This window comes from Canis lupus, chromosome 6 (assembly GCF_048164855.1).
Source record: "Canis lupus baileyi chromosome 6, mCanLup2.hap1, whole genome shotgun sequence".
NCBI lineage: Eukaryota > Metazoa > Chordata > Mammalia > Carnivora > Canidae > Canis > Canis lupus.
In genome coordinates this window covers 58,098,861-58,122,917 of record NC_132843.1, presented here as the reverse complement: position 1 = coordinate 58,122,917, position 24,057 = coordinate 58,098,861, and the positions used below count along the sequence as shown (strand labels likewise).

Genomic DNA, 24,057 nt, shown 5'->3' with positions numbered 1-24,057 from the left:
GATAATGCAATACTCACACAAGGAGGGTGGGGTGGTTCTTGGAAATATGATAAGCTCATTCCTCTATCATTATCCTGAGCAGAAAGTAGGAAGGTAGGAAGGTAAGCAGCAAAGGCTGATGTGGGGATGACAGCCTTTTGATGGAACACTGCTCAGATGAATGGCTAGGTCTTTTTGTTGGGCTTTCATCAGGGCCCCTCTGGTTCAGTTCATTCAGCATGGATAAAGGTTCCTAGGGAAAGGTCTTCAAAGGACAGAATTAAATCTGGGATCTTGGGCAGCCCGGGTGGCTCAGCGGTTTAGCACCGCCTTCGGCCCAGGTTGTGACCCTGGAGACCCTGGATGGAGTCCCACGTTGGGCTCCCTGCATGGAGCTTGCTTCTCCCTCTGCCTGTGTCTCTACCTCTTTCTCTCTCTCGCTGTGTCTGTCATGAATAAATAAATAAAATCTTTAAACAAAAATAAATCTGGGATCTTTCCCTCTAAGAACCACAGGACGAGGATTGGAAAAGAATACCGAAAACAACCCAGTTGTTTCTAATTTACATCACCCAGAATCTTGGGGAGTCTCAAAATGGCAAATGAAGAACCTGTATCCAATTTTCCGTATTCCAAAAAGCTACCAGAAATTACACATTTCTTTTCTTTTTTTCGTGGTATTAAGCGCCAGGTTTCCTTGTTTTGTGGTAGAGGATATCAGATCCACATTAAACCGAGATTCTGGCTGAGCCGTGGTCAGATCAGATAGAACTGGTTTTCTCGTCATCGTCATGCTTAATTTGGTAAATTCATGTTTCAAGATGCAAGACAGCACGGTCGGACCAATAATAATCGATAACACTTGCTACGATGTTTGCAATTTACAAAGCACCGGTGACTGACTTCATCTTAATGGACTCCTCACAGCCGCGTGGAATGAATGGCTTAACAGCAGGGCCCAGACTCGTGGAGGGTCAATGCAGGGCTCTTCTCAGCCGCTCAGAGCCCCGGGTCTTTCCCGTAGCGTCCACGGAGGCTTCAGAAGGCGACTCGGAAGCACCTGCCATGCCCGGGCCGCGGGCTGCAGCCGCGTCTCGGCCTTCAGGAAGGCGGTCGCCCCACGCAGTGCTGCAGCCGGTCCGCGCCAGCGCCGCTCCGAGCGGGGGGCCGCGACCCGGGCGGCAGCCAGGGTCGGCGCCCAGAGCGCGTGCGCAGTCGCTTCGGCGCGCTCCCCTCCCCGCCAGCTCCCAAGCGCGGGCGCCACCCTATCATTCATTCCCCTCTCCGCAGCCCTTTCACCCTTTGGGACAGCCCCACCCCCTCCCTCCCGCCCTCCCTCCCCTCCCCCTCCCCCTTCCCCCCTTCCCCCCGTACGTCACCCGCCGCTCGGCTGCGGACGAGCGCAGCCCGCGTTGCTAGGCCGCCGCCGGGGGCGCGCCGCGCGCGTCCCAGCCGCCCTCGAGGTTGTCTCCGCCGCCGCTCCCGCCCCTTCCGCCGCTCGCGCGCGCGCACGGCCGGCCCTCGGCGCGCCCCGGTTGGCTGCGGCGGGGCTCGCGGCGGTGGCGGCCTCGGCGGCGGCAGTGGTTTCTCCTCCGCTGTTTCAGTTTCCTCCGCCCCCTCCTCCCGTCGGACGCGGCTGTGTGCTCGCCTTAAACAAAAAAAAAAAAAAAAAGAAAAAAGAAAAAAAAAGATCAACTTTATTGTTCCTCAGCCCCACCTCCCGGCGCGGCGCGGCGCGCGGCCTCAGGATGCACTGAGGTTGAGGGGAGGTGAGGGGAGGGAGGCGGCGGCGGGTCGCGGTCCCTCTCCGAGCGCCCGGCCGGAGGTGGGGGAGGCACGATGTCCGGGAGCCGCCAGGCCGGGTCGGGCTCCGCCGGGACCAGCCCCGGCTCCTCGGCGGCCTCCTCGGTGACTTCCGCCTCCTCGTCCTTGTCCTCCTCCCCGTCGCCCCCTTCGGCGGCGGCGGCGGCGGCGGCGGCGGCGGCGGCGTCCGGCGGGGCGGCCCAGGCCGCGGGGTCGGGCGGCCTCGGGGGCCCGGCGGCGCGGCCTGTGCTGGTGGCGGCCGCCGTGTCGGGCAGCGGCGGCGGGGCGGTGTCCGCGGGCCAGTCTCGGCTCAGCTGCGCGGCCAGGCCCAGCGCCGGCGTGGGAGGGAGCAGCTCCGGCCTCGGCAGCGGCAGCCGGAAGAGACCTCTGCTCGCCCCCCTGTGCAACGGGCTCATCAACTCCTACGAGGACAAAAGCAACGACTTCGTGTGGTGAGTTGGAAGAGCATCGCCCTGCCCGCCGCGGCACGAGGAGTTTGCGCGGTGTGGGCTGGCGGGGTGCGGCGGGAGGGTGGTCTAGGTGGTGCCGGGGCGGCGTCTGCAGACCCTCAGGCCGGCGGAGGACGTGGGGGTGACTGCGGAGGCCCGGGCTGCTGGGGAGGACGTGAGGGGAGTCCAAGGAAGAATTACGCGTCAGGGGGCCGAGAAGGAGGGTCGGGTAAATGGTGGTGCGTAAACGGGGAAAGTTGGGCCTTGCTTTTTTTTTTTTTTTTTTGTTTTGTTTTCTGGTGAATTTTCTGCTTTCTGGTGAATTCGACACCCTGTCGGTCCGGATTTCTTGTTGAACTTGTAAAAGGAGAGGATTAAGCTTCCTGGGAGGCCGAGGGACGGAGTTGGTCAAATTTGCTTATTGGAAGTGTGGTAGATGGTGCTCCAGACGTGGGTATGGATATTTTAAGGAGAAGTAGTATTTCATGTCAGTATCCCTCGTGTGTGTGTGTATAAATATCCTCCCACTTCAAAGGGTAGGCCACTTTTAAATCTGCTGTTGAGGCTACTGTAGTCATAAAAATCTGTTCACAAAAATTTCCACTTGTCACTAAATGCCTTGGACGCGAGGGAACCACATTTATTCAACAGCATCCATGTGTCGGATGTAGCTGTACTACATTTGTGTAACAGGTTACAGTGCCCTGGAACTTCCGATTTGAGGAACGCCAGGTAGTAGACACCTTGTCATCATAGTTGGCATCTTGAACGATACACCGTAGTATACCGTTAGGATGTCTGGCAGAGTTGGGTTATCTATATTAAGTGAGAGATGGAGTGGATTGTCTTGCTGGAAGTGTTTTGGGATTTCTCATTGGGTTTTTGTATCCAGAACCCAATCCAAACAGTAGGAGTAGGAGAAAGGAATTGCTTCTAGTTAAGTGAGAACGGGTAGGATTTTGCACTTTTCTTTTGGAGGAAATTGTTGATAGACTTAGAACATGAGTAGGAAGTTGGCTTGCGCTGTCATTATAGGGGAAGTTGATTTACCTCAGGGTTGAAGATGATGTGAGTTGGCATCATTAAGTAAGATTGGGCTACACGATGGAACTGTAGGAAAGATAATTGATTAGAGTTTCTAGGTCTTGCAGTAAAATTATCTTCACTCCTATTTCTGCTTTGGTCTTACATTACTCTGGATTGAGACAATTAATTCGTTTCTCATTGAAACTTGGCTATAATTGTTATTTATAAATAATTTAACTAGCTTATGGGTGGGTCTAAGAGGTGTTTATGCTCATACCCAGTAAGTAGGGTGCCATATGATGAAGTAGAAGCTGATGAAACAAAATGAGGATTTTCAAAAATTCTCTTTCTCTTTTTCTCTTTCTTTTTCTTTTTCTTTTTCTTCTTTTTTTTTGTTTTTTTAAGATTTATTTATTCATGAGAGACCCGGAGAGAGGCAGAGACACAAGCAGAGTGAGAAGCAGGCTACCTGCAGGGAGCCTGATGTGGGGACTCCATCCCAGGATCCCCGGATCACACCCTGGGCTGAAGGCGGCGCTAAACCGCTGAGCCACCCGCGCTGCTTGGATTTGTCTTTTTAACCACCATTTGCATTTTAATTAATTAATTATTTTATTTTATTTTTAAAAGATTTTATTTATTTATTCATGATAGACATAGAGAGAGAGAGGCAGAGACAGGCAGAGGGAGAAGCAGGCTCCATGCCGGGAGCCCGACGTGGGACTTGATCCCGCATCCTCAGGATCGCGCCCTGGGCCAAAGGCAGGCGCTAAACCACTGAGCCACCCAGGGATCCCCACATTTTAATTTTTAGAGGGTTAAAAGAAAACAAATATGCCAGCATTCCTATAGGTGCACTGAAATAGTAGTGAAGATGTGAGAAATAAGAGAATCAATAATTTATTCAACAGATATTTATTTGGCACAACTGTCTGCCAGGCACCATGAGTTGTATATTGACTATTTTGTAGGGAATTAGAGAGCCATAGGATAATATAAGCAGTTGGCATTGGTTTTTGTTGTTGTTGTTGTTGTTCTTTGTTTTTGTTTTTTGCAAGGAGGGTGTAGTGGTGGTGGTAAGATCATTAAAATTTTTGTCTGTCACCTAATTTTTAACTATTTCAGTCTACTCTCCCAAGTCCTAACTGGAAGTTCCAAGTGAAAGTCTTCTGTTAAAAATTGTGAATGTTTCACTTTCTAAAAATCTCATTAGTCCATTATTTCTTTTTCTGGTGAGATTGAATATTTAGAAGAATTCAGTAATGGAAATCTATTTTCCCAATTCTCAAGCTAGATTTGATTTGGCCAAGCTTCTGGGGTAGAAGATAGGGATTAAACAAGATCCAAGGAAATCTTTTTCTTTTTTTCTTTCTTTTTTATTTTTGAATATGACTTTTTTTTAAAAATTTTTATTTATTTATGATAGTCACAGAGAGAGAGAGAGAGGTAGAGACACAGGCAGATGGAGAAGCAGGCTCCATGCACCGGGAGCCCGACGTGGGATTCGATCCTGGGTCCCCAGGATTGCGCCCTGGGCCAAAGACAGGCGCCAAACCGCTGCGCCACCCAGGGATCCCCTGAATATGACTTTTTTTAGATTTTTAAAAATTTATTTATTCATGAGAGAGAGCGAGAGAGGCAGAGACACAGGCAGAGGGAGAAGCAGGCTCCATGCAGGGAGCCTGATGTGGGACTTGATCCCGGGTCTCCAGGATCAGGCCCTGGGCTGGAGGCAGCGCTAAACCGCTGAGCCACCGGGGCTGCCCCAAGGAAATCTTTTTCATTTCTAATTGGCTCTGGGTGGTTGGTCTGGTCTTGTTATGTTCAAGGTCAAACTGTGAACCAACCCAAATTACTCTGTGCTTTTACATCCAAGTGAAGCTAAAGTTTGAATAATAGTGATAATTTCTTATTCATATCTTAAACTTATATTTATACTTCACATTTCATTTTATCCTTGGAACAATTTTGTGAAATTATAGATAGCTTCTAGTTTTGATATAATAGATTGTATTCCCATTGAGACACAAAGAAGTAACTTTGTTTCACATTGGACAGCTAAGTGGCAAAAAGAACTCAGATCTCCCTGTTCTCAATTTTGTGCTTTATTTGTATGGATTAGAAAATTTGGGGTGACTTGGTGGTCCAGTCGCTTAAGCATCTGCCTTCTGCTCAGGCTGTGATCTCAGTGTCCTGGGATCCAGACAAGGCCCATTTCTGGAGCCCTGCTAAGCAGAGTCTGAGTCCCTTTGCTCCTCCCCTGGCTTGTGTGCCAGTGTGCTCCTTCTCTCTCTGTCTCAAATAAATAAAATAATAAAAAAAAAAGAAAATTTATAAGTATATGTATTTGTACATGTGGTCCTTTTTCTTTTACAGAACTTATTTTTAGGTAATCGCTACACCTTACCCGAGGCTCGAATTTATAAAACATACCAAGATCAAGAGTCATGTGCTTCACCAACTGAGCCAACCAGGTGCCCCTAGCCTAGTGGTTCTTCAATGTGGTGGTTTGGAGGGAAATAGTTATTTTATTATTACACTTTTATCCCTGACCACTCCCTCTTGCCTGTTTACCTGTCCACATGCAAGAGATTGTACCAGAATTGGAGACTGGAATGATAGTGTAGTTTGGAAAAGCTACTTAGGGGATAGTGACGTGTTCTTTTCCTCTTGAAAGAGGAAAGAGGACAGTTGATTTAAAGTCAAAAGCCTGATTTTCAGTAACACGCATTCACCTCTTATGTCATATTTGAAAGTCAGTTTATATTTAATTGCAGAATTAATGAACATTTCAGGTATTTATGTTTTAACTGTTTCTTTCTTAAAAAGTACTGAAAGTATATATCAAGTTGCAGATTATTATTATTATTTTTTTAAGATTTTATTCATTTTAGAGAGAGTGAGGGAGAGAGAGAATACCAGGAGTGGGGTGGGGGAGAGGGAGAAGGAAGCTCCCCAGTGAGCAGGGAGCCTGAGGCAGGGCTGGATCCCAGGACCCTAGAACTACGACCTGCGCTGAAGGCAGGCACTTAACAGAGCGCCACCCAGGCGCCCCATGTTGCAGATTATTTTGTTTTATAGTTGGAGAATCTGTAGTTCAGGAGAGCGTAGTATTTAGCTTGAAGTTGGATAAATCTTTGAAATTTAAAGGAGGTCATTGTTACTTTGATTTTTCTTACATGGTCCATTTAAATAACTATGAGTCTAAGATGACATCTTTAGCAGTTACTACTGCCTCTCCATTACATTAGCTTCTCCAACTACCTGAAATTACTTTTTCTATGCCTGCAAGTCTGTTATCCTGAGGCGGAAATAAGTATTTTCAAGTAGATTGTAAACCCCTGTGGGAAGGTTAATTCTGATCACCTGCCTGATACAAAATAGGTAGGATTTACATTAAAAAGATATACTGTTTAATAAATACATGACTTTCTCCTGTCATACTATTAATAATAGACTGTCCTGGGGTGCCTGGGTGGCTCAGTTGGTTAAGTGTCTGCCTTTAGCTCAGATCATGATCCCAGGGTCTTGAGATGAAGCCCTGCATCAGGCTCCTTGCTCAGTGGAGAATCTGCTGCTCCCTCTGCCCAACCCCCTCATGCTCACATGCATTCTTTCTCTCTCTTCTCTCTCTCTGTGAAATAAGCAAATACAGTCCTTTTTTTAAAATTTTTTAAGATTTTATTTATTCATGAGACACACACACACACACAGAGAGAGAGAGAGAGAGAGAGAGAGGGAGAAGCAGGCTTCACGCAGGGAACCCGACGTGGGACTCCATCCGGGATCTCCAGGATCACACCCTGGGCTGAAGGTGGCGCTAAACCACTGAGCCAACCGGGCTGCCCAACAAATACAGTCTTTAGAAAAAATAATAGACTGTCCTGAGGAAGCTCTGGGTTTAATGGGAAGAGAGACTTTTAGTCATTTAATTATAGTATCATATCCTGGCATTGTTGCTTCTCTTAGTACTACGGCAGGTATTACTCTTTTGAATTTACATGTCTCGCAGTCCTCAACATAGCTCTCTAGGAAGCCATTACCTATTAATCACATTTAGCACTAAAGATGAAATCTGTTTGATCATTGTTGCTGTTGGGTTTTTCAAACTATCAAAAAGTGAAAACAGGAGATACCACATAACTTGTCATTACAAAGAGAACTTTGAACTTATGGTTACATAAGTATGGTTATGTATATATAACCATATAAGTATGGTTACATACTTATATTCAGTGTGTATCTTACTGGATATCAGAGTGAAAAAATTTGAAACTTACTGAATTATGGTATATAATTTTCTTTGGGACAGAAAAGTAAGTGGAAAATTTAGGTGGCCTTTTGGAACCACAACTAGTTTATAAGTAGGACTAAATGTAATTTAAAGAGCTGTTAGGGATCCCTGGGTGGCGCAGCGGTTTAGCGCCTGCCTTTGACCCAGGGCGCAATCCTGGAGACCCGGGATCGAATCCCACGTCGGGCTCCCGGTGCATGGAGCCTGCTTCTCCCTCTGCCTGTGTCTCTGCCTGTCTCTCTCTGTGACTATCATAAATAAATAAAAAAAAATTTAAAATAAAAGCCAGCTGCAGAAGAGTGGATATAATGTAAGAAAATGAAGATAATTAAAAAAAAAAAGAGCTGTTAAAGCATATTCAACTACTGAAATAAACTTTAGAATTTATTATGTTGTTATTGTAGTAATATCAAAGTGAAGCTTCCTTGAATCTGCCAAACTGAAAATCTTTCTTGAATCTGCCAAACTGAAAATTTTTCTTATAATGCACTTACTGTTTGGATGACAATGATGGCGAAAGATACTCTGCAGGAAATGATATCATATCTTAGCAGTTCATTATGATCTTTCTGGCTATCAGATGATGGATTGTCAGTATCATTGTCAGCAGACTTACGTGAATCAAATGGTAGAGCAAATGAAAGAAGATTATGAAGCAGGATTTGAAAGACTATTGACTTGAATTCTGGACTATAAACTGAAAGGGAGGTACTGATGAAGTAGTCGTTCATTAGTAAAGAATGTGTTGGTTAGTAGTTGTCCTTTCCTTTTACAAATCTTTCCTGACAGTAAGACATTACTTACTTGACTGTATTCTAAAAGTTATTTTTTATTTAAAAATTAAAAAAAATGTTTTTTTACATAATCCCTACACTCAATGTGGTGCTGGAACCCACAAACCCGAGATCGAGAGTTTCATGCTCTACTGATTGAGCCAGCTAGGTGCCGCTAAAAAAATTGTTATTGATTAAAGTAATAAAGCCTTAATTAAACCTTGTTGCTCATTTTTTCTCCTTACATATGTATATTGTTACTGGTGTTTTCTTTCGGTTTTAAATAATCATTTAACCTGCGACCCTTTTCCTCAGAGCTTTTGTAGCTTGGATGGAAAGCTTTAATGGTGGAAGTAGTTTTCTTTATCCTGTTAGGATTTGTATCGTACAAAATAAAATGCTTCTTAAATTCTTGAGTTGTTTTTATATATGGTGTCTCCCCATCTGTGCCGTTCAGTTTGCTTGTTCTTTGCCCTCCCGATCTGTGCTGTTCAGTTTGCTTGTTCTTTGCCCTCTTTATTCACATATGTATGTGCCAGATTCTAGATGTATAGGTTCTTACCATCTCAACTAATATTTCTTACTTGAGAAACATGAGTAACATGTTTTCTTTATATTTTCATATATGTTCTTTAATTTTTCATAATTTTCATGAACTGAGTTGTCTATTTTTTTAAATATTTTTTTTTAATATTTTATTTATTTATTCATGAGAGACACAGAGGGAGAGGCAGAGACACAGGCAGAGGGAGAAGCAGGCTCCATGCAGGGAGCCCGATGTGGGACTTGATCCCAGGTCTCCAGGATCATGCCCTGGGCCGAAGGCAGGTGTTCAACCGCTGAGGCACCAGGCGTACCCTCTTTATTTCTATATAGAGAGGAAGGTGGGTTGTAATAGGTGGTCTGATTTCTGTTCATTGTAATTCTGGTATTAACTTTTGGGAATTCCATCCTTCTCTCTTCCTTGTCTGTGTGATTTGGGGTGAGTGCTCATTTTCCTCAAATTCAGAGTTGGAATACATGATAGCAGGCCCAAGTAATCTCATGTATTGAAATTCCAATTCCCTGGCCTCAGTATTAGTTCAGGGATGGGCATTTTGGCTTTAATAGAGCTAATGAGACAAAGTGAGTTAAGTAAAAATTATAGATAACTATTTTTGGGATTCTTTTAGATAGTTGTAACTCAAAATTAATAAATGCCACGTTCACTCCAAATTGAATGTGCTGTACTAATAACCATTAGCTTGGTACACATACTCCTAATAAAATATGTGCTCCAGTATAAGCTTTTATAATTTGCAAGGCACTATTCTAGTGGTTTAACATTAGCTACTCAATCTTCACAATAATTGTTTGATATAGATACTTTTATCATTTCCATTTTGTAGATGAGAAAATGAAGGTAGATAGTAATTTGTTGGAGTTCATATAGTTCATAATGATGGTGTCAGTATTTATATCCAGACATTCTGGCTCAGAGCTCAAGCTAACCACTGTATTACCTTGCCTTTAATTTAGAAATTCAGTGGCTGGAGCTTTTGTTTAAAATCAGCTTAATTGGGCACCCTGGGTGGCTCAGTGGTTTGGTGCCGCCTTCAGCCCAGGTTGTGATCTTGGAGACTGGGATCCAGTCCCACATCTGGCTCGCTGCATGGAGCCTGCTTCTCCCTTTGTGTGTGTGTATCTCTTTCTCTGTCTGTCTCTCATGAATAAATAAATAAAATCTTTTAAAAATAATAAAATAAAATCAGCTTAATATATAGACAATGATAGTAGTCACTAGTTTTTTTTTTTTTTTTTTTTTTTATTTGAGACTGAGAGCACAGAGGTCAGGGGGCAGAGGGAGAGGGAGACTCCCTGCTAAGCAGAGAGCCCAACTTGGGGCTACATCCCAGGACCCCGAGATCATGACTTGAGCTGAAAGCAGATACTTTACTGACTTGAGTTGCCTGGGTGCTCCAATGGTGGTCACTAGTTTTAATTGTATAGTTTAATTCAGTGAGTTTTGACAAATAATAATAAACCCTAATAAAGACCTAGAACATTTTTTTCACTCTAGAAAGTTCATTGAGCCAACACTCTGCACTCTATCTGCTACCCTCACTTTGACACCTGGCAAATTTTTTCTAACACTAGTAGTGATTTTTCTAACACTAGCAGTTTTTCCTTCCCTAGGATTTTGTATTAAGAGAGTCATTCCATATGTAGTCTTTTGTGCCTGACTTTTTTTATTTGGCATGTTTTTCAGATTTAATGTTGAATATACCACTAATTTTTAAAAAAAAAATTTTATTTATTTATGATAGTCACAGAGAGAGAGAGAGAGAGGCAGAGACATAGGCAGAGGGAGAAGCAGGCTCCATGCACTGGGAGCCCGATGTGGTATTCGATCCTGGGTCTCCAGGATCACGCCCTGAGCCAAAGGCAGGAGCTAAGGCGCTAAACCGCTGCGCCACCCAGGGATCCCTAATTTTTTTCTTTTAATTGCTGGATAGTATTCCATTATATGGATATAACATTTATTTATATACATAATCAATTTTAAAGAGATTTTAGTTTTTTTGTTTCTAGATTTTGGCAATTGTGAAGAAAGTTGTTGTAAACATTCATGTCCAGGTATTCATGTGGACATACCTTCATATCTCTTGGGTAAATAATATGTATATTTTTTTCTTGGGTAAATAGGAGTGTATTGCTGGGTTGTATGGCCAAGTACATGTTTAACTTTGTAGTACACTGCAAAACTATCTTTAAAAGTGGCTGTATCATTTTGCATTTCTTTTTTTTTTTTAAGATTTTTTTTTTATTTATTCATGAGAGGCACAGAGACAGAGGCAGAGAGACACCGGCATAGAGAGAAGCAGGCTCCATGCTGGGAACTCAATGTAGGACTTGATCTCGGGACTCCGGGATCACACCCTGGGCTGAAGGCGGCGCTAAACTGCTGAGCCACCCAGGCTGCCCTCATTTTGCATTTCTATCAGTAATATAGAAGAGTTCCAGATCCACATTCTTTTTTTTTTTTTCTTTTTTAAGATTTTATTTATTTATTCATGAGAAACACAGAGAGAGGGGCAGAGATATAGGCAGAGGGAGAAGGAGGCTTCCCTGTGGGGAGCCTGATGCCGGACTTGATACCAGGACCCCGGATCATGACCTGAGCCAAAGGTAGACACTCAACCACTGAGCCACCTAGGTGTCCCCCAGATTCACTCTCGCTAACATTTGGGGTTTCATTTTTTTTTCAGTATTTAAGATTTTAGTTATTGTACTGGGTGTGTAGTAGTATTTCATTGTCATAACTTGATTGCCTTAATGACTGATGACATTGAACATATTTCCATGTGCTTGTTTTCTCATTTGCATACATATGTTTTATAAAGTGTTCTACTCTTTTGCTCAATTTTCTTGTTTGTCTTGGGTTGTAGGGTTCTTTTTTTTTTCTTTTTTTTTTTGTAGGATTCTTTATATATGCTGGATACTAGTATTTTATGAGTCCTATATATTGCAATATTTTCTCCCAATCTGTTGCTTACCTTTTTTTTTTTTTTAAAGATTTTATTTATTTATTCATGAGAGACACAGAAAGAGAGAGAGAGGCAGAGACACAGGCAGAGGGAGAAGCAGGCTCCATGCAAGCAGCCCTATGTAGGACTTGATCCCGGGACTCCAGGATCCTGCCCTGGGCCGAAGGCAGGCACTAAACTGCTGAGCTACCCAGGGATCCCCCTTTTTGTTTTTTTGACAGTGTCTTTTGAAGTGCAAAAGTTTTAAATTTTAAGTCCAGTGTATCAGTTGTTCCTTTTATGATTTGTAATAATTGCATTTGATCCAGGAATTTGTTGTTTAATGTGAAGTCAAAATATTTCCTTATATATTTCTTCTAATGCTTTATAGTTTTCTCATGGTTAGATAAATGATCATTTCATGTTAGTTTTTTTTTTTTTTAAGATTTTATTTATTCATGAGAAACACAGAGAGAGAGAGACAGGTAGAGACACAGGCAGAGGGAGAAGCAGGCTCCATGCAGGGAGCCTGGCGCGGGACTGGACCCCAGGTCTCCAGGATCATGCCCTGGGCTGAAGGCAGGCACCAAACCACTGAGCCACCCAGGGATCCCCCATTTTTTTTTTTAAGATTTTATTTATTTATTCATGAGACCCAGAGAGAGAGAGAGAGAGAGGCAGAGACACAGGCAGAGGGAAACGCAGGTTCTAAGCAGGTAGCCCAATGTGGGACTTGATCCCAGGATCACGCCCTCGGCCGGAGGCAGACGCTTAACCACTGAGGTACCCAGACGTCCCTCATGTTAGTTTTTATGTACCATGTGTGGTAAGGGTTGAAGATTTTTCCTCTCTGTTAGATAACCAGTGATTGTGGAACCTAATTGTTGAAAAAGCCATCTTTGTTCAGTGAATTTTCTTGGAACCTTTCTTAAAAATTAACCCTATGTGTATGAGTTTATTTCTGGAATCTTTGTTGTGTTGATCTATATGTTTATCTTTATGTCAATACCACACTGTCTTCTTTTTTTTTTTTTTTAATACCACACTGTCTTGATTACTATATCATTTTAGTAAATCTTGAAATCAGATAGTTTAATTTTGTTCCTGTATTTCAGAGTTATTTTGGTTATTTAGGTCCTTTGCATTTCCACGTGGATTTTATTTTATTTATTTTTTTATTTTTGAGCTCCACGTGGATTTTAGAATTAGCTTACGAATTTCTTCAAAAAAGCATGCTAAGGTTTTCTTTTGGGTACTTTTCTTTTTTCTAATCTATTCATTCATTAGAGTCAGAGAGAGAGAGAGAGAGAGGGGCAGAGACATAGAGGGAGAAGCAGGCTCCATGCAGGAGCCCCATGTGGGACTCAATCCCAGATCCTGGGATTAAATCCTGAGCCGAAGGCAGATGCTCAACTGCTGAGCCACGCAGGCGTCCCTATTATGGGTTCTTTGAATCTCTGACTCAATTTGGGAAGATTTGACATCTTAATGACACTGAATCTTTGAACCATGAACATAGTACGTTTCTTTATTTATTTAGGACTTTAATTTCTATTAGCAGTGTTTTATGATTTTGTAGTTTTCAGTGCTTGGAACTTGTTTGTATTTTGTTAAACTTAGTCCTAAGTATCTCATATTTTGATGGTGTTGTATATATTATTTTATTTAAAAGATTTTATTTATTTATTCATGAGAGACACAGAGAGGGGCAGAGACAGGGAGAGGGAGAAGCAGGCTCCCTGTAGGGAGCCTGATGCAGGACTCAATATTATTTTAATTTCAATTTTTAACTGTTGCTAACAATTTTAATTGTTGCTAATGAAATAAAATTTATTTTTGTATGTTGACTTTGTATCCTGTGATTGTTAAATTCACTTTGTTCTAATGGGTTTTTTTTGTAGATCCTATGGGGTTTTCTGAGAAGACAATTGTGTCATCTGCAAATCAAGACAGTTACTTTTTTCCAATTTGTATGCCCCATTTATTAATTCTTTGATTTTGTTTTGTTTTGTTTTTTCCCTTTGTATATTCATGAGTGATACTGGTCTTGTAAAAAATATATGTTTATATGATTTGGTTTTGATATCAAGTGTATTAGTTTGCTAGGCTTTACATAATATAATAGACTGGGTAACTCAAATAATAGAAATCTTTTTCTTACAGTTTTAGACTACAGTTTTAGTAGTCCAAGGTCAAGGTATTGACAGGTTTAGCTTCTTCTGAGGTCTCTCTTCTTGGCTAACAGATGGTCACCTTCTTGTTGTGTCTTTACATGGTCATCTTGTGATCTTTGTGTTGTCTTTATTCTGATTTCTTCTTATAAGGACACCAGTCATTGGATTAGGGCTCAATATATGATTTCTTTTTTTTTTTTAATTTTTATTTATGATAGTCACAGAGAGAGAGAGAGAGAGAGGCAGAGACACAGGCAGAGGGAGAAGCAGGCTCCATGCACCGGGAGCCCGACGTGGGATTCGATCCCGGGTCTCGAGGATCACGCATGCCCTGGGCCAAAGGCAGGCACTAAACCACTGCGCCACCCAGGGATCCCTATATGATTTCATTTTACCTTAATTATCTCTACTTTAAGGCCTAGTTTTTAAAGAGTCCCATTCAGAGGTACTAGGGGGCTAGGATTTCAACATAGGAATTTGGGGAAGGACACAGTTCAGCCCATCACACGGGTGATGCTGGTGATCCCCCCCCCCCTTTTTTTTTAAGGTTTTAAAGGTTTTAAGGTTTTATTTATTTTTTCATGAGAGACAGAGACACAGGCAGAGGGAGAAGCAGGCTCCATGCAGGAACCCTGACATGGGACTCCAGGATTGGGCCCTGGGCCAAAGGCAGGTGCCAAACCGCTGAGCCACCCAGGGATCCCCATTGTTTATGGGATTTTAAAGGAATGCAGCTTCTTTCATTCCTGATAGTGGTAATTTGTGTTTTCTCTTTTTTTCTTGAATGGTTTAGTGGATTATTAATTTCATTAACCTTTTCAAATTAACTTGTTTTGCTATTACTGATTTTCTATATAGTCCATTTTCTACCTCACTAATTTTTGGGTTTATTTTTCTTTCTTTTTTTTTTTTTTTTAAAGATTTTATTTATTTATTCATGAGAGACAGAGAGAGGCAGAGACACAGGCAGAGGGAGAAGCAGGCCCCACGCAGGGAGCTGGACGTGGGACTCGATCCCGGGTCTCCAGGATCAGGCCTTGGACCGAAGGCGGTGCCAAACCGCTAAGCCACCTGGACTGCCCGGTATTACATTCTTTATGCCCATGTTGGGTTTCTCATACTTGTTTTATCAGTTACTGAAAGAGAGTGTTAAAATCTTTATTCCAAGTATAATTGTGGATTTGGTTATGTCTCCATTTAATTCTGTCAGCTTTTGCTTTGTGTATTTTGAAGTTTTGTTAGTAGGACACACACATTTATAGGTGGCAAATTGGGACACCTGGGTGGCTCAGAGGTTGAGGTCTGCCTTCGGTTCAGGGAGTAATCCCGGGAATTGGGATCAAGTCCCGCATCGGGCTCCATGTGAGGAGCCTGCTTCTGTCTTTGCTTATGTCTGTGCCTCTTTCTCTCTGTCTCTCATGAATAAATAAATAAATAAATCTTTAAACAACAACAAAAAAAGGAATAGAGGTGGTGAATTGATATCCTTTTCATTCTCAAATGTCCCTCTTTATTCCTGGTAATATTTGTTGTGATATCTAATTGGTCTAATGTTAAGACAGCTTTTCCACCTTTTTATAAGTGGTGACATGGTATGTTTTTTTGGTCCTTCATTCATTTTTTTTTTTAAGATTTTATTCATGAGAGGCATCCTATTCCTTTTATTAAAAAGTTTAATGTAAAATTGATAGCTCATAAAATTCACCATTGCAACCAGTTAATGTTTACGATTCACTAGTTTTTAATACATTCCTGGTATTGTGCAACCATTAGCACTATCTATTCCAGAACATGTTTGTCACCCAGGGGGAAACCCTATACTCATTAAATAGTCATTGCCCTTCTCTTCCCTTGGCAACCACTTTCTCTCACTTTTTCTAATTTGCTTTCTCTCTTTACAGATTTGCCTGTTCTGGACACTTCATATAAGTAGATTCATACAATATGTGGTCTTTTGTGTCTGGCTTAGCATATGTTTTTAAGCTTAATCTGTATTGTAGTGTGTATCACTTCATGGCTGAATAATATTCCATTATATCAATAGACCGTGCTTTATCCATTCATGAGGTGATGGATATTTAGGTTGTTTCCATTTTTTATTTATTATGAATAATGTTCTTATGAATATTTGTGTAGAAGTTTTTGTTTGAATATAATGTTCTCCAGGCTCTGTATTATTTACCTAGGAGCATAATTACTAAAGTCATATGGTAATTCTGTGTTAAACATTTTGAAGAACTGCCAAACTGTTTTCCACAGAGGCTGCACCATTTTACATTCCCATCAGTAGTATGCAAGAGTTTAAATTTCTCTACATCCTCACCAACATATATTTTTAAAAAATTATAGTCAACATAGTGCAGGTAAACTATCTCATTGTGGCTTTATTTTCCCATATTGACTAGTGATATTGAACATCTTTTTATGGGCTTATTGGCTATTATTACTTTTTAAAGGTTGTATTTTGATCTTTTTTTTTTTGTATTTTTTTAAAATTATTTATTTATTTATTTATGATAGAGAGAGAGAGAGAGAGAGGCAGAGACATAGGCAGAGGGAGAAGCAGGCTCCATGCACCGGGAGCCCAACGTGGGATTCGATCCCGGGTCTCCAGGATCGCGCCCTGGGCCAAAGGCAGGCGCCAAACTGCTGCGCCACCCAGGGATCCCTTTTTTTTGTATTTTGATCTTCAGTAGTTAACTTGGGTCAGTCAGTAGTATACTTCTTCTATACTAGTAGCCAAAATAGAGTTCAGAGCAAAGTCATGGTCTGGCTTTTTACATTTTGGTTGAATGCATTTAATGTGGAGTTATGTGTTGTTTATAGTGTTTAGGTTTTTGTTGCAAGAACAGAAGGCTAATTTAATTGGATTATATTTTACATTCAGTACTGTATTTATAAAACTTAGCCACTAAAACAATTCTTTTTTATTTAATTTTTTTTTTTTAATTTTTAAAGACTTTATTTGTTCATGAGGGACAGAGAGAGAGGCAGAGACAAAGACAGAGGGAGGAGCAGGCCTCTTGTGGGGAGCCTGATGCGAGACTTTATTGCAGGATCCCGGGATCAGCCCTGAGCCAAAGGCAGACGCTCAACCACTGAGCCACCCATGTGACCCTCAAACATTTGTTTTTTTAAAGATTTCATTTATTTATTTGAGAGAGAGAGCATGAGCGGGGTGGGGGGAGGGGGGAGGGCAAAGGAGAGGGACAGACAGACTCCTTGTTGAGCATGGAGCCATTGAATTCAGAGCTTGATCCCAGGACCCTGAGATCATGACCTGAACTGAAATCAGTCGCTTAACTGATTGAGCCACCCAGGCGCCCCTTTAATCACTAAAACACTTTTTAAAAAAAGTTACTTTAAAAAATCCAAATAGGGGATCCCTGGGTGGCTCAGCGGGTTGGCGCCTGCCTTTGGCCCAGGGCGCGATCCTGGAGTCCCCGGATCAAGTCCCGCATCAGGCTCCCCGCATGGAGCCTGCTTCTCCCTCCTTCTGTGTCTCTGCCTCTCTCTCTCTCTCTCTCTCTCTCTGTGTGTCTATCATAAAATAAATAAATAAAGCTTTAAAAAAATAAAGTTAAAAATCCACATAGGGGGCACCTAGGTGGTTCATCTTGTAAACATCTGACTCATTTTCTCTCTGAGGAATTTGAAATAAACATCTGAATTGTACTATTTGACTTACAGTATTGGTATTGGAAGGACTGTATATTTTAGTTTCATGTCCTTGAGAAGCAGAAAAAAGAAGCTGTTAGTCACATTAATGGTAGAACACTAGTGAAGATCTTTATTCCATATTGCTATGGTGAAGTCAGTGGATCCACCTTGAACCCAACCCTCTAGATCCTTTGAGGCCTAGTCCTGGTGTTTGCTCTGAGATAATTCTCTTAATTGCTGCACCTATCTTAAATGTATGCAAACCTAATTAGAACTCTCCAATTCCAAGTCCCTGATGATAGTTAGAATTGATATTTCGTTTAAGGAGTCCTGGGAATCTGACTAGAACAAGATCCAGGTCAAGCTTGAGAGTGTATTGGGTAATTTTCATGCTGGAGGAATCAATAGTGACACTTCTTGACCATAGTTGGTTTCAGATTTGGTTTCCTGATTTAAGCTACTTTTTCTTTTGTTTGAGTACCAGAGATCTGGCTACATTTCTTATTTTTTCATGACTGTTACTTGTATTAATCATGGTGTCCTTTCTTTCCTGGCCCATTGTAGTCTCCTACATTTTAAAATCTTTTTCCTTGGAGCTAGCAGATAGCTACTTTGAGTCTCCCTTGTCGCTTTAAAAAATTTCTTCTTTAAAAAATTTTTTTGGGGCAGCCCTGGTGGCGCAGCGGTTTAGTGCCACCTGCAGCCCAGGGTGTGATCCTGGAGACTGGGGATCGAGTCCCACATCGGGCTCCTTGCATGGAGCCTGCTTCTTTCTCCCTCTGCGTATGTCTCTGCCTCTCTCTCTCTCTCTGTGTGTGTGTGTGTCTCTCATGAATAAATAAATAAAATATATAAAAAAATTTTAGGAAGTTTTTATATATTTATTTATTCATTTAAGTAAATGTGGGGCCTGAACTCATGACCTGAAGATCAAGAAATGCATGCTTTTCTGACTGAGCCAGCCAGGGGCCCCTCGCCCCCTTAAAAAAACAATTCCATTAATAAATTACAGAGTCTACAAAGCTTGTCTTCTCTTCTTTTTTTCCCCTTACCTTATCTGTCTTTATCCATGAAATATGTGACATAAGACCATGTTAAACACAGGTCTTGGGCAGCCCTGGTGGCTTAGTGGTTTAGTGCTGCGTTCAGCCCAAGCCCTGAATCCTGGAGTTCCAGGATCCAGTCCCACGTCGGGCTCCTGGCGTGGAGCCTGCTTCTCCCTCTGCCTGTGTCTCTGCCTCTCTCTCTTTCTCTCTCTCTCTATGTCTCTTTTTAAATAAAAATCTTAAGAAAAAAACCCCAAACAGGTCTTAATGAAGATAGGTAGGGAGAAATCATTTTACAAAATACCAGATAAATTTAATCTCTGCTTTTGAAAAAAGATTTAAGTTTTTTAAGGGCATTTTATCATATGAAATGAAAGTAGTAAGGAGTGTGATGATGGGACAGAAGCTGAAACTGGTTCTGCCTGTGAACATTGGTGTGCTATTAATGTTGGTGTAAAGGAGGATTTGAGGTTTATTTTTTTCTTTTGCACCCATTTCCTTGTCTTTCAAGGAAATTCTTTGAGGCCAGTTGAAAATGGAAGATGGCTTAGGGATACTTGAATGGCAGTAAAGGTGTAAAGGGGAGGAGGAAGCTAGAAAAATTTCAAGTTTTGGACATTTTGAGACATAAATTATAAAATTACTGAAAAGAATCAGGTAGTAATTGCTAGGGTGTGGCATTTGGTGCCAGAATATGAAAGTGGTTTTTTGGTTTTGTTTAGATAAGATACAACTATTTATTTTTCTAAATGACTGTAGATTGTACCTTGCTCTGATTATCTTGGTAATGTTATGTTTTTAGTACTTAACCTTTGAAAGATTTGAATGCTTGGTTAGTTCTAACCAGAACTGTGAGATAGTTGAAAAATTTGTTGTAGCGTAATAGAATTAGTGTCAGTACCACAATACACATGGATTAAACAATGTATTTACAATTTTATTGAAGAGTTTGTAATATACTTTGTATTATTCAATAAATTTGGGTGCTTTTTTTTTTCTTTTAAGATTTTATTTATTTATTCATGAGAGAGACAGAGAAGTAGAGATTTAGGCAGAGGGAGAAGCAGGCTCCTTGTTGGGAGCCTGGTGTGGGACTTGATCCCAGGATCCTGGGATCTGAGCCAAAGGCAGCCACTCAACCACTGAGCCATCCAGGTGCCTCTGAATGCTGTTTTTGAAGTAGGCAATGCATACAAATGTTAGGGACATTACGAATACAGCTCTGATTAAAAATGTAACCTGAGAGTCAAACTCATTGTGTGATATGACCCTTGCTTAACTGAGATGTGTCTTTTAATAAATTCAAAATTGTGATATTTAAAAAACAATTTTCTGTATCTCTTCTGTGATTTTTTTTTTTTAAGATTTTATTTATTTGAGAAAGTGAGAGAGCACACGTGTACATGAGGTGGAGAGGGGCAGAGGGAGAAGCAGGGTAGGGTGCCTGTTCAGCAGGGAGCCCTACACGTTCAATCCCAGGACCCCAGGATCATGACCTGAGCCAGATGCTTAACTGACTGAGCCACACAGGTGACTGTGTAATGTTGGTTTTTGAATGCAATTAAATGACAGAGATAACCTTTTGGCAAGCTTAAGTTTGTACGATATATCAAATGCCTTTAGTTTTTGGTAGTGGGTATGGAAATACCTTCACCAGAGCTATTGGATTTTCTGTCTTCTGTTTATTTTCTTTTTGTGTTTTCATTTAGATAATGTCTATTGACCTATCTTCACATTCACAACTTCTTACCTTGTGTTTCACGTATTGATGAGTCCATGTCAGTAATGCTTTGTATTTGATGTGGTTTTTAAAATTTCTAGGAATTGCATTTTACTTTCTCTTATGAATTCATATTTCTTGTTGTATTTTCAGGTACTGTATTTTTTAACTGGTTCTTTGTATGTCTTCCATTTCCCTCATACTTCTGTGATCCTTTAAATCATGGAGCATATTTGTAATAAATGTTTTGAAGTCTTTTCTGCTAATTCCATTATGTATTTTTTGTTCCTATTGACTGGTTTTCCTCCTTTTTATGGGCCACATTTTCCTGCTATTTTCTGTGCCTAGTAATTTTTTTTTTTTGATAGTGGACAGTAATGGACATTGCCATTACTAAATGCTGAATTTTATTTTTTTCCTTTACAGACTATTGGACTTTGTTCTGGCAGGAAGCGAAGTTCTTTGCAGATCAGTTTAATCCTTTTGAGTATTTTTTAATTAAGTTAAATTTTTTTGTAATAAAACTTTATTTTGAGAAAATTATAGATTCACATGCATTTGTTATAAAAATTTTATTTTGAGGATGGCTGGTGAGTCCTTTTTCTAGAGCTAGTTTAGCTCCGCTACTAATGACTCTTCTGGGTTTTCTATTAAGTGCCCTGCATTTTATAGTTTCTTGGTCATTTTTAACTGATCTTGTAGAGTTTTTGCCCTGGGTACATATGAGTAGTATTCAGCAAAGACTTAAAAATCCAGTGTAGATTTCTAAAATTCTTTCCCTCAAAGATCTCAGTACTGTGCTGTTTAGTGTCCAGTGTCTGAAAGCAATTTTTCATTTATCCCTCCTCTCCCTCTAGTATTCTAAGTATATACATAGCAAGAGGGTAAGTCGGCTTGCAGTTAAATTTTCACAAGTGCAGAGTGAGCTGATTGTATTTCACATTGTCCTTTGGCCAACCCAAGGGTCCTCTCTTGCTTTTATTTTACTTTGTCTTAATTTTTTTTTTTTAATTTTTATTTATGATAGTCACACACAGAGAGAATGAGAGAGAGAGAGGCAGAGACACAGGCAGAGGGAGAAGCAGGCTCCATGCACCGGGAGCCTGACGTGGGACTCGATCCCAGGTCTCCAGGATTGTGCCCTGGGCCAAAGGCAGGCGCCAAACCACTGCGCCACCCAGGGATCCCTGTCTTAATTTTTTTACTCTAAGTTGAACTTTTTTCTTCTTTTATACTCTGACATATCTGAAAACTGGATGATATTTTTTTTTGGATGATATATGGTGGAATTAAAAAAAATTCCCATTTGCAGGGTGGCAGTTGGAGGTAGTGTCACGTAGTCACTTCATGTAGATGTATAAACACAGACAACATCTGCCTCAAAACTTGAATATAGGTTTCAGCAGACTGGAAGAAAGTCTCTGAGACAATTGTGAATTATTGTTTTATTCCTTATGAACTAAATATTTATATGTGGGAGTGAAGGGTGGAGGAGGTTCTAGGATGAGGTATAAATTAGACATGTTTAGCAACATTCCTAAAGCTGGTGTCAGATGTAGGTTAGCTGGCCAAATGTAAACCTGGTTTAAGATCCCAGTACCAATAGCATTTAGTTCTGTCTTAGATTCGCTGAATAAATTTTACCTCATCAAAGTAGTGGAGAATATTGTGTGGAAAAATCTGGGTATCAGTGACTTAGTCAAAAGTGGTTCAGGAAAGTTAGACCCCAAAGAATGAGAATTTTGTAGGAAAATTCTAATCATGTGCATGTGCATATTTTTTTCCACAACAGGGTCATGATAAGACTTGTTTAAGTCTTAAAGAGTGTTTTAGAGAAGCATAGAGGCTCCTGGGTATCTCAGTAGGTTAAGTGTCTACCTTCAGCTCAGGTCATGACCTCAGGGTCCTGGGATAGAGCCCTGCATCAGGCTCCCTGCTCAGCTGGACGTCTACTTCTCTCTCCTTCTCCCTCTCCCTCTGCTTGTGCTCTCTCTTGCTCTTGCTCTCTCTTTCAAATAAGTAAATAAATCGTAAAAAAAGAGAAGCATAAATCAAATTCCTAGCTGGTAAGAAAGTATTATTATAGTTTATTTAGCAGAATAAACTTTTCTTTTTTAGTAGTATAATAGTACATCTTACTATTTTTTTAAGAAGGGGGAGCGGTAGAGAGAATCTCAAGCTTGGAGCCCAACTCAGGGCTCAGTGTTACCACCCTGAGATCATGGTCTGAAAAGAAATCAAGAGTCTGGACTAAGACCAGTCTGTTAAGACATTTGGCATCTTGCTTCTGAGCTTCAGTTAATGCAGCATGAAACAGAGATGTGATGGTATTTTCACGTAAACTTATAAACATATTTACTTAGGGAACAGAAATATCTTTTTCTTCAAATCTTAAAAATGCTTTATTAGAAGAGCTGTTTAAAAGGTTGGTATGTTAATATCTAGACCTTCTGTGGTAGAAAATTTGGATATTTGCTACTGTGTATGTAACAATTGAGTTTTAGAAATTAATCAGTGTAGGTAGGGACTACAGAGTTTCACTCAGAGAGACAGTTTTTTTTTTTTTTAAACCAAAATACCATATGTAATTGTAATAAGTAGTTGACAGTGTGGTATTAGAGAAAGAATAAGCAGATCAAGTAGTAAAGAATAGAGAACTCCAAAATAGACCAGTATAGTTAACTGATCTTTGACAAAGGAGCAGCAAAGACAATACAAAAAAGAGTTTTTTTAGGCACTTGGGTGGCTCATTCGGTTAAGCATCCTTCCTATTCTTGATCTCAGCTCAGGTCTTGACCTTGGGTTGTGAGTTCTACCAACGTCACTACCTACTAGAAAGAGAGAGAGAGAAAAGATGGTTCATTCATTCATTCATTTATCCCATTTATTTATTTATATAAATATAAATAAAATGTTTATATTTTATAAATATATAAATACATATAAATATTTTAATAAATATATAAATAAAAATAACAATTAATTATATAAATATAAACATTTATATAAATATAATTAATTAATTGATTTTAAAAGATTTTATTCATGAGAGGCAGAGAGAGAGAGAGAGAGAGAGAGGCAGAGACACAGGTAGAGGGAGAAGCAGGCTCCATACAGGGAGTCTGATGTGGGACTCGATCCCGGGACTCCAGGATCACGTGCCCTGGGCCAAAGGCAAGCGCCAAACCGCTGACCCACCCAGGGATCCCCCAAAGATGCTCTTAATATATATTTTTAAAAATTTCATTTATTTTTCATGAGAGACACAGAGAGAGAGAGAGAGAGAGAGAGAGAGGCAGAGACACACAGGCAGAGGGAGAAGCAGGCTCCATGCAGGACGCCTGACATGGGACTCGATCCTGGGTCTCCAGGACCATGACCCAGGCAGAAGGCAGTGCTAAACCGCTGAGCCACCGGGGCTGCCCAAGATGGTCTTTTTAATTTTTTTTAAATTTTTTTATTTATGATAGTCAGAGAGAGAGAGAGAGAGAGAGAGAGAGGCAAAGACATAGGCAGAGGGAGAAGCAGGCTCCATGCACTGGGAGCCTGACATGGGATTCGATCCCGGGTCTCGAGGATCACGCATGCCCTGGGCCAAAGGCAGGCGCTAAACTGCTGCGCCACCCA

General features: G+C 41.0%; 1 protein-coding gene across 10 annotated transcripts in view; it reads left to right on the top strand.

The window, feature by feature from the left end:
• Window positions 1-1,492: 1,492 nt before the first annotated feature.
• COP1 (COP1 E3 ubiquitin ligase) overlaps window positions 1,493-24,057 on the top strand; it is a 242,753-nt gene continuing 220,188 nt past the window's right edge. For 6 of the 10 annotated variants that reach the window (XM_072830730.1, XM_072830729.1, XM_072830723.1 and 3 more), the window contains exon 1: window positions 1,496-2,234. In XM_072830730.1, coding sequence (XP_072686831.1) covers window positions 1,819-2,234 — 416 coding nt within the window. In that variant the 5' untranslated portion in view covers window positions 1,496-1,818. Of the gene's footprint in view, window positions 2,235-24,057 lie in introns of all 10 variants that reach the window. The other 4 variants (XM_072830725.1, XM_072830724.1, XR_012033052.1 and 1 more) reach the window with 3 other exon arrangements.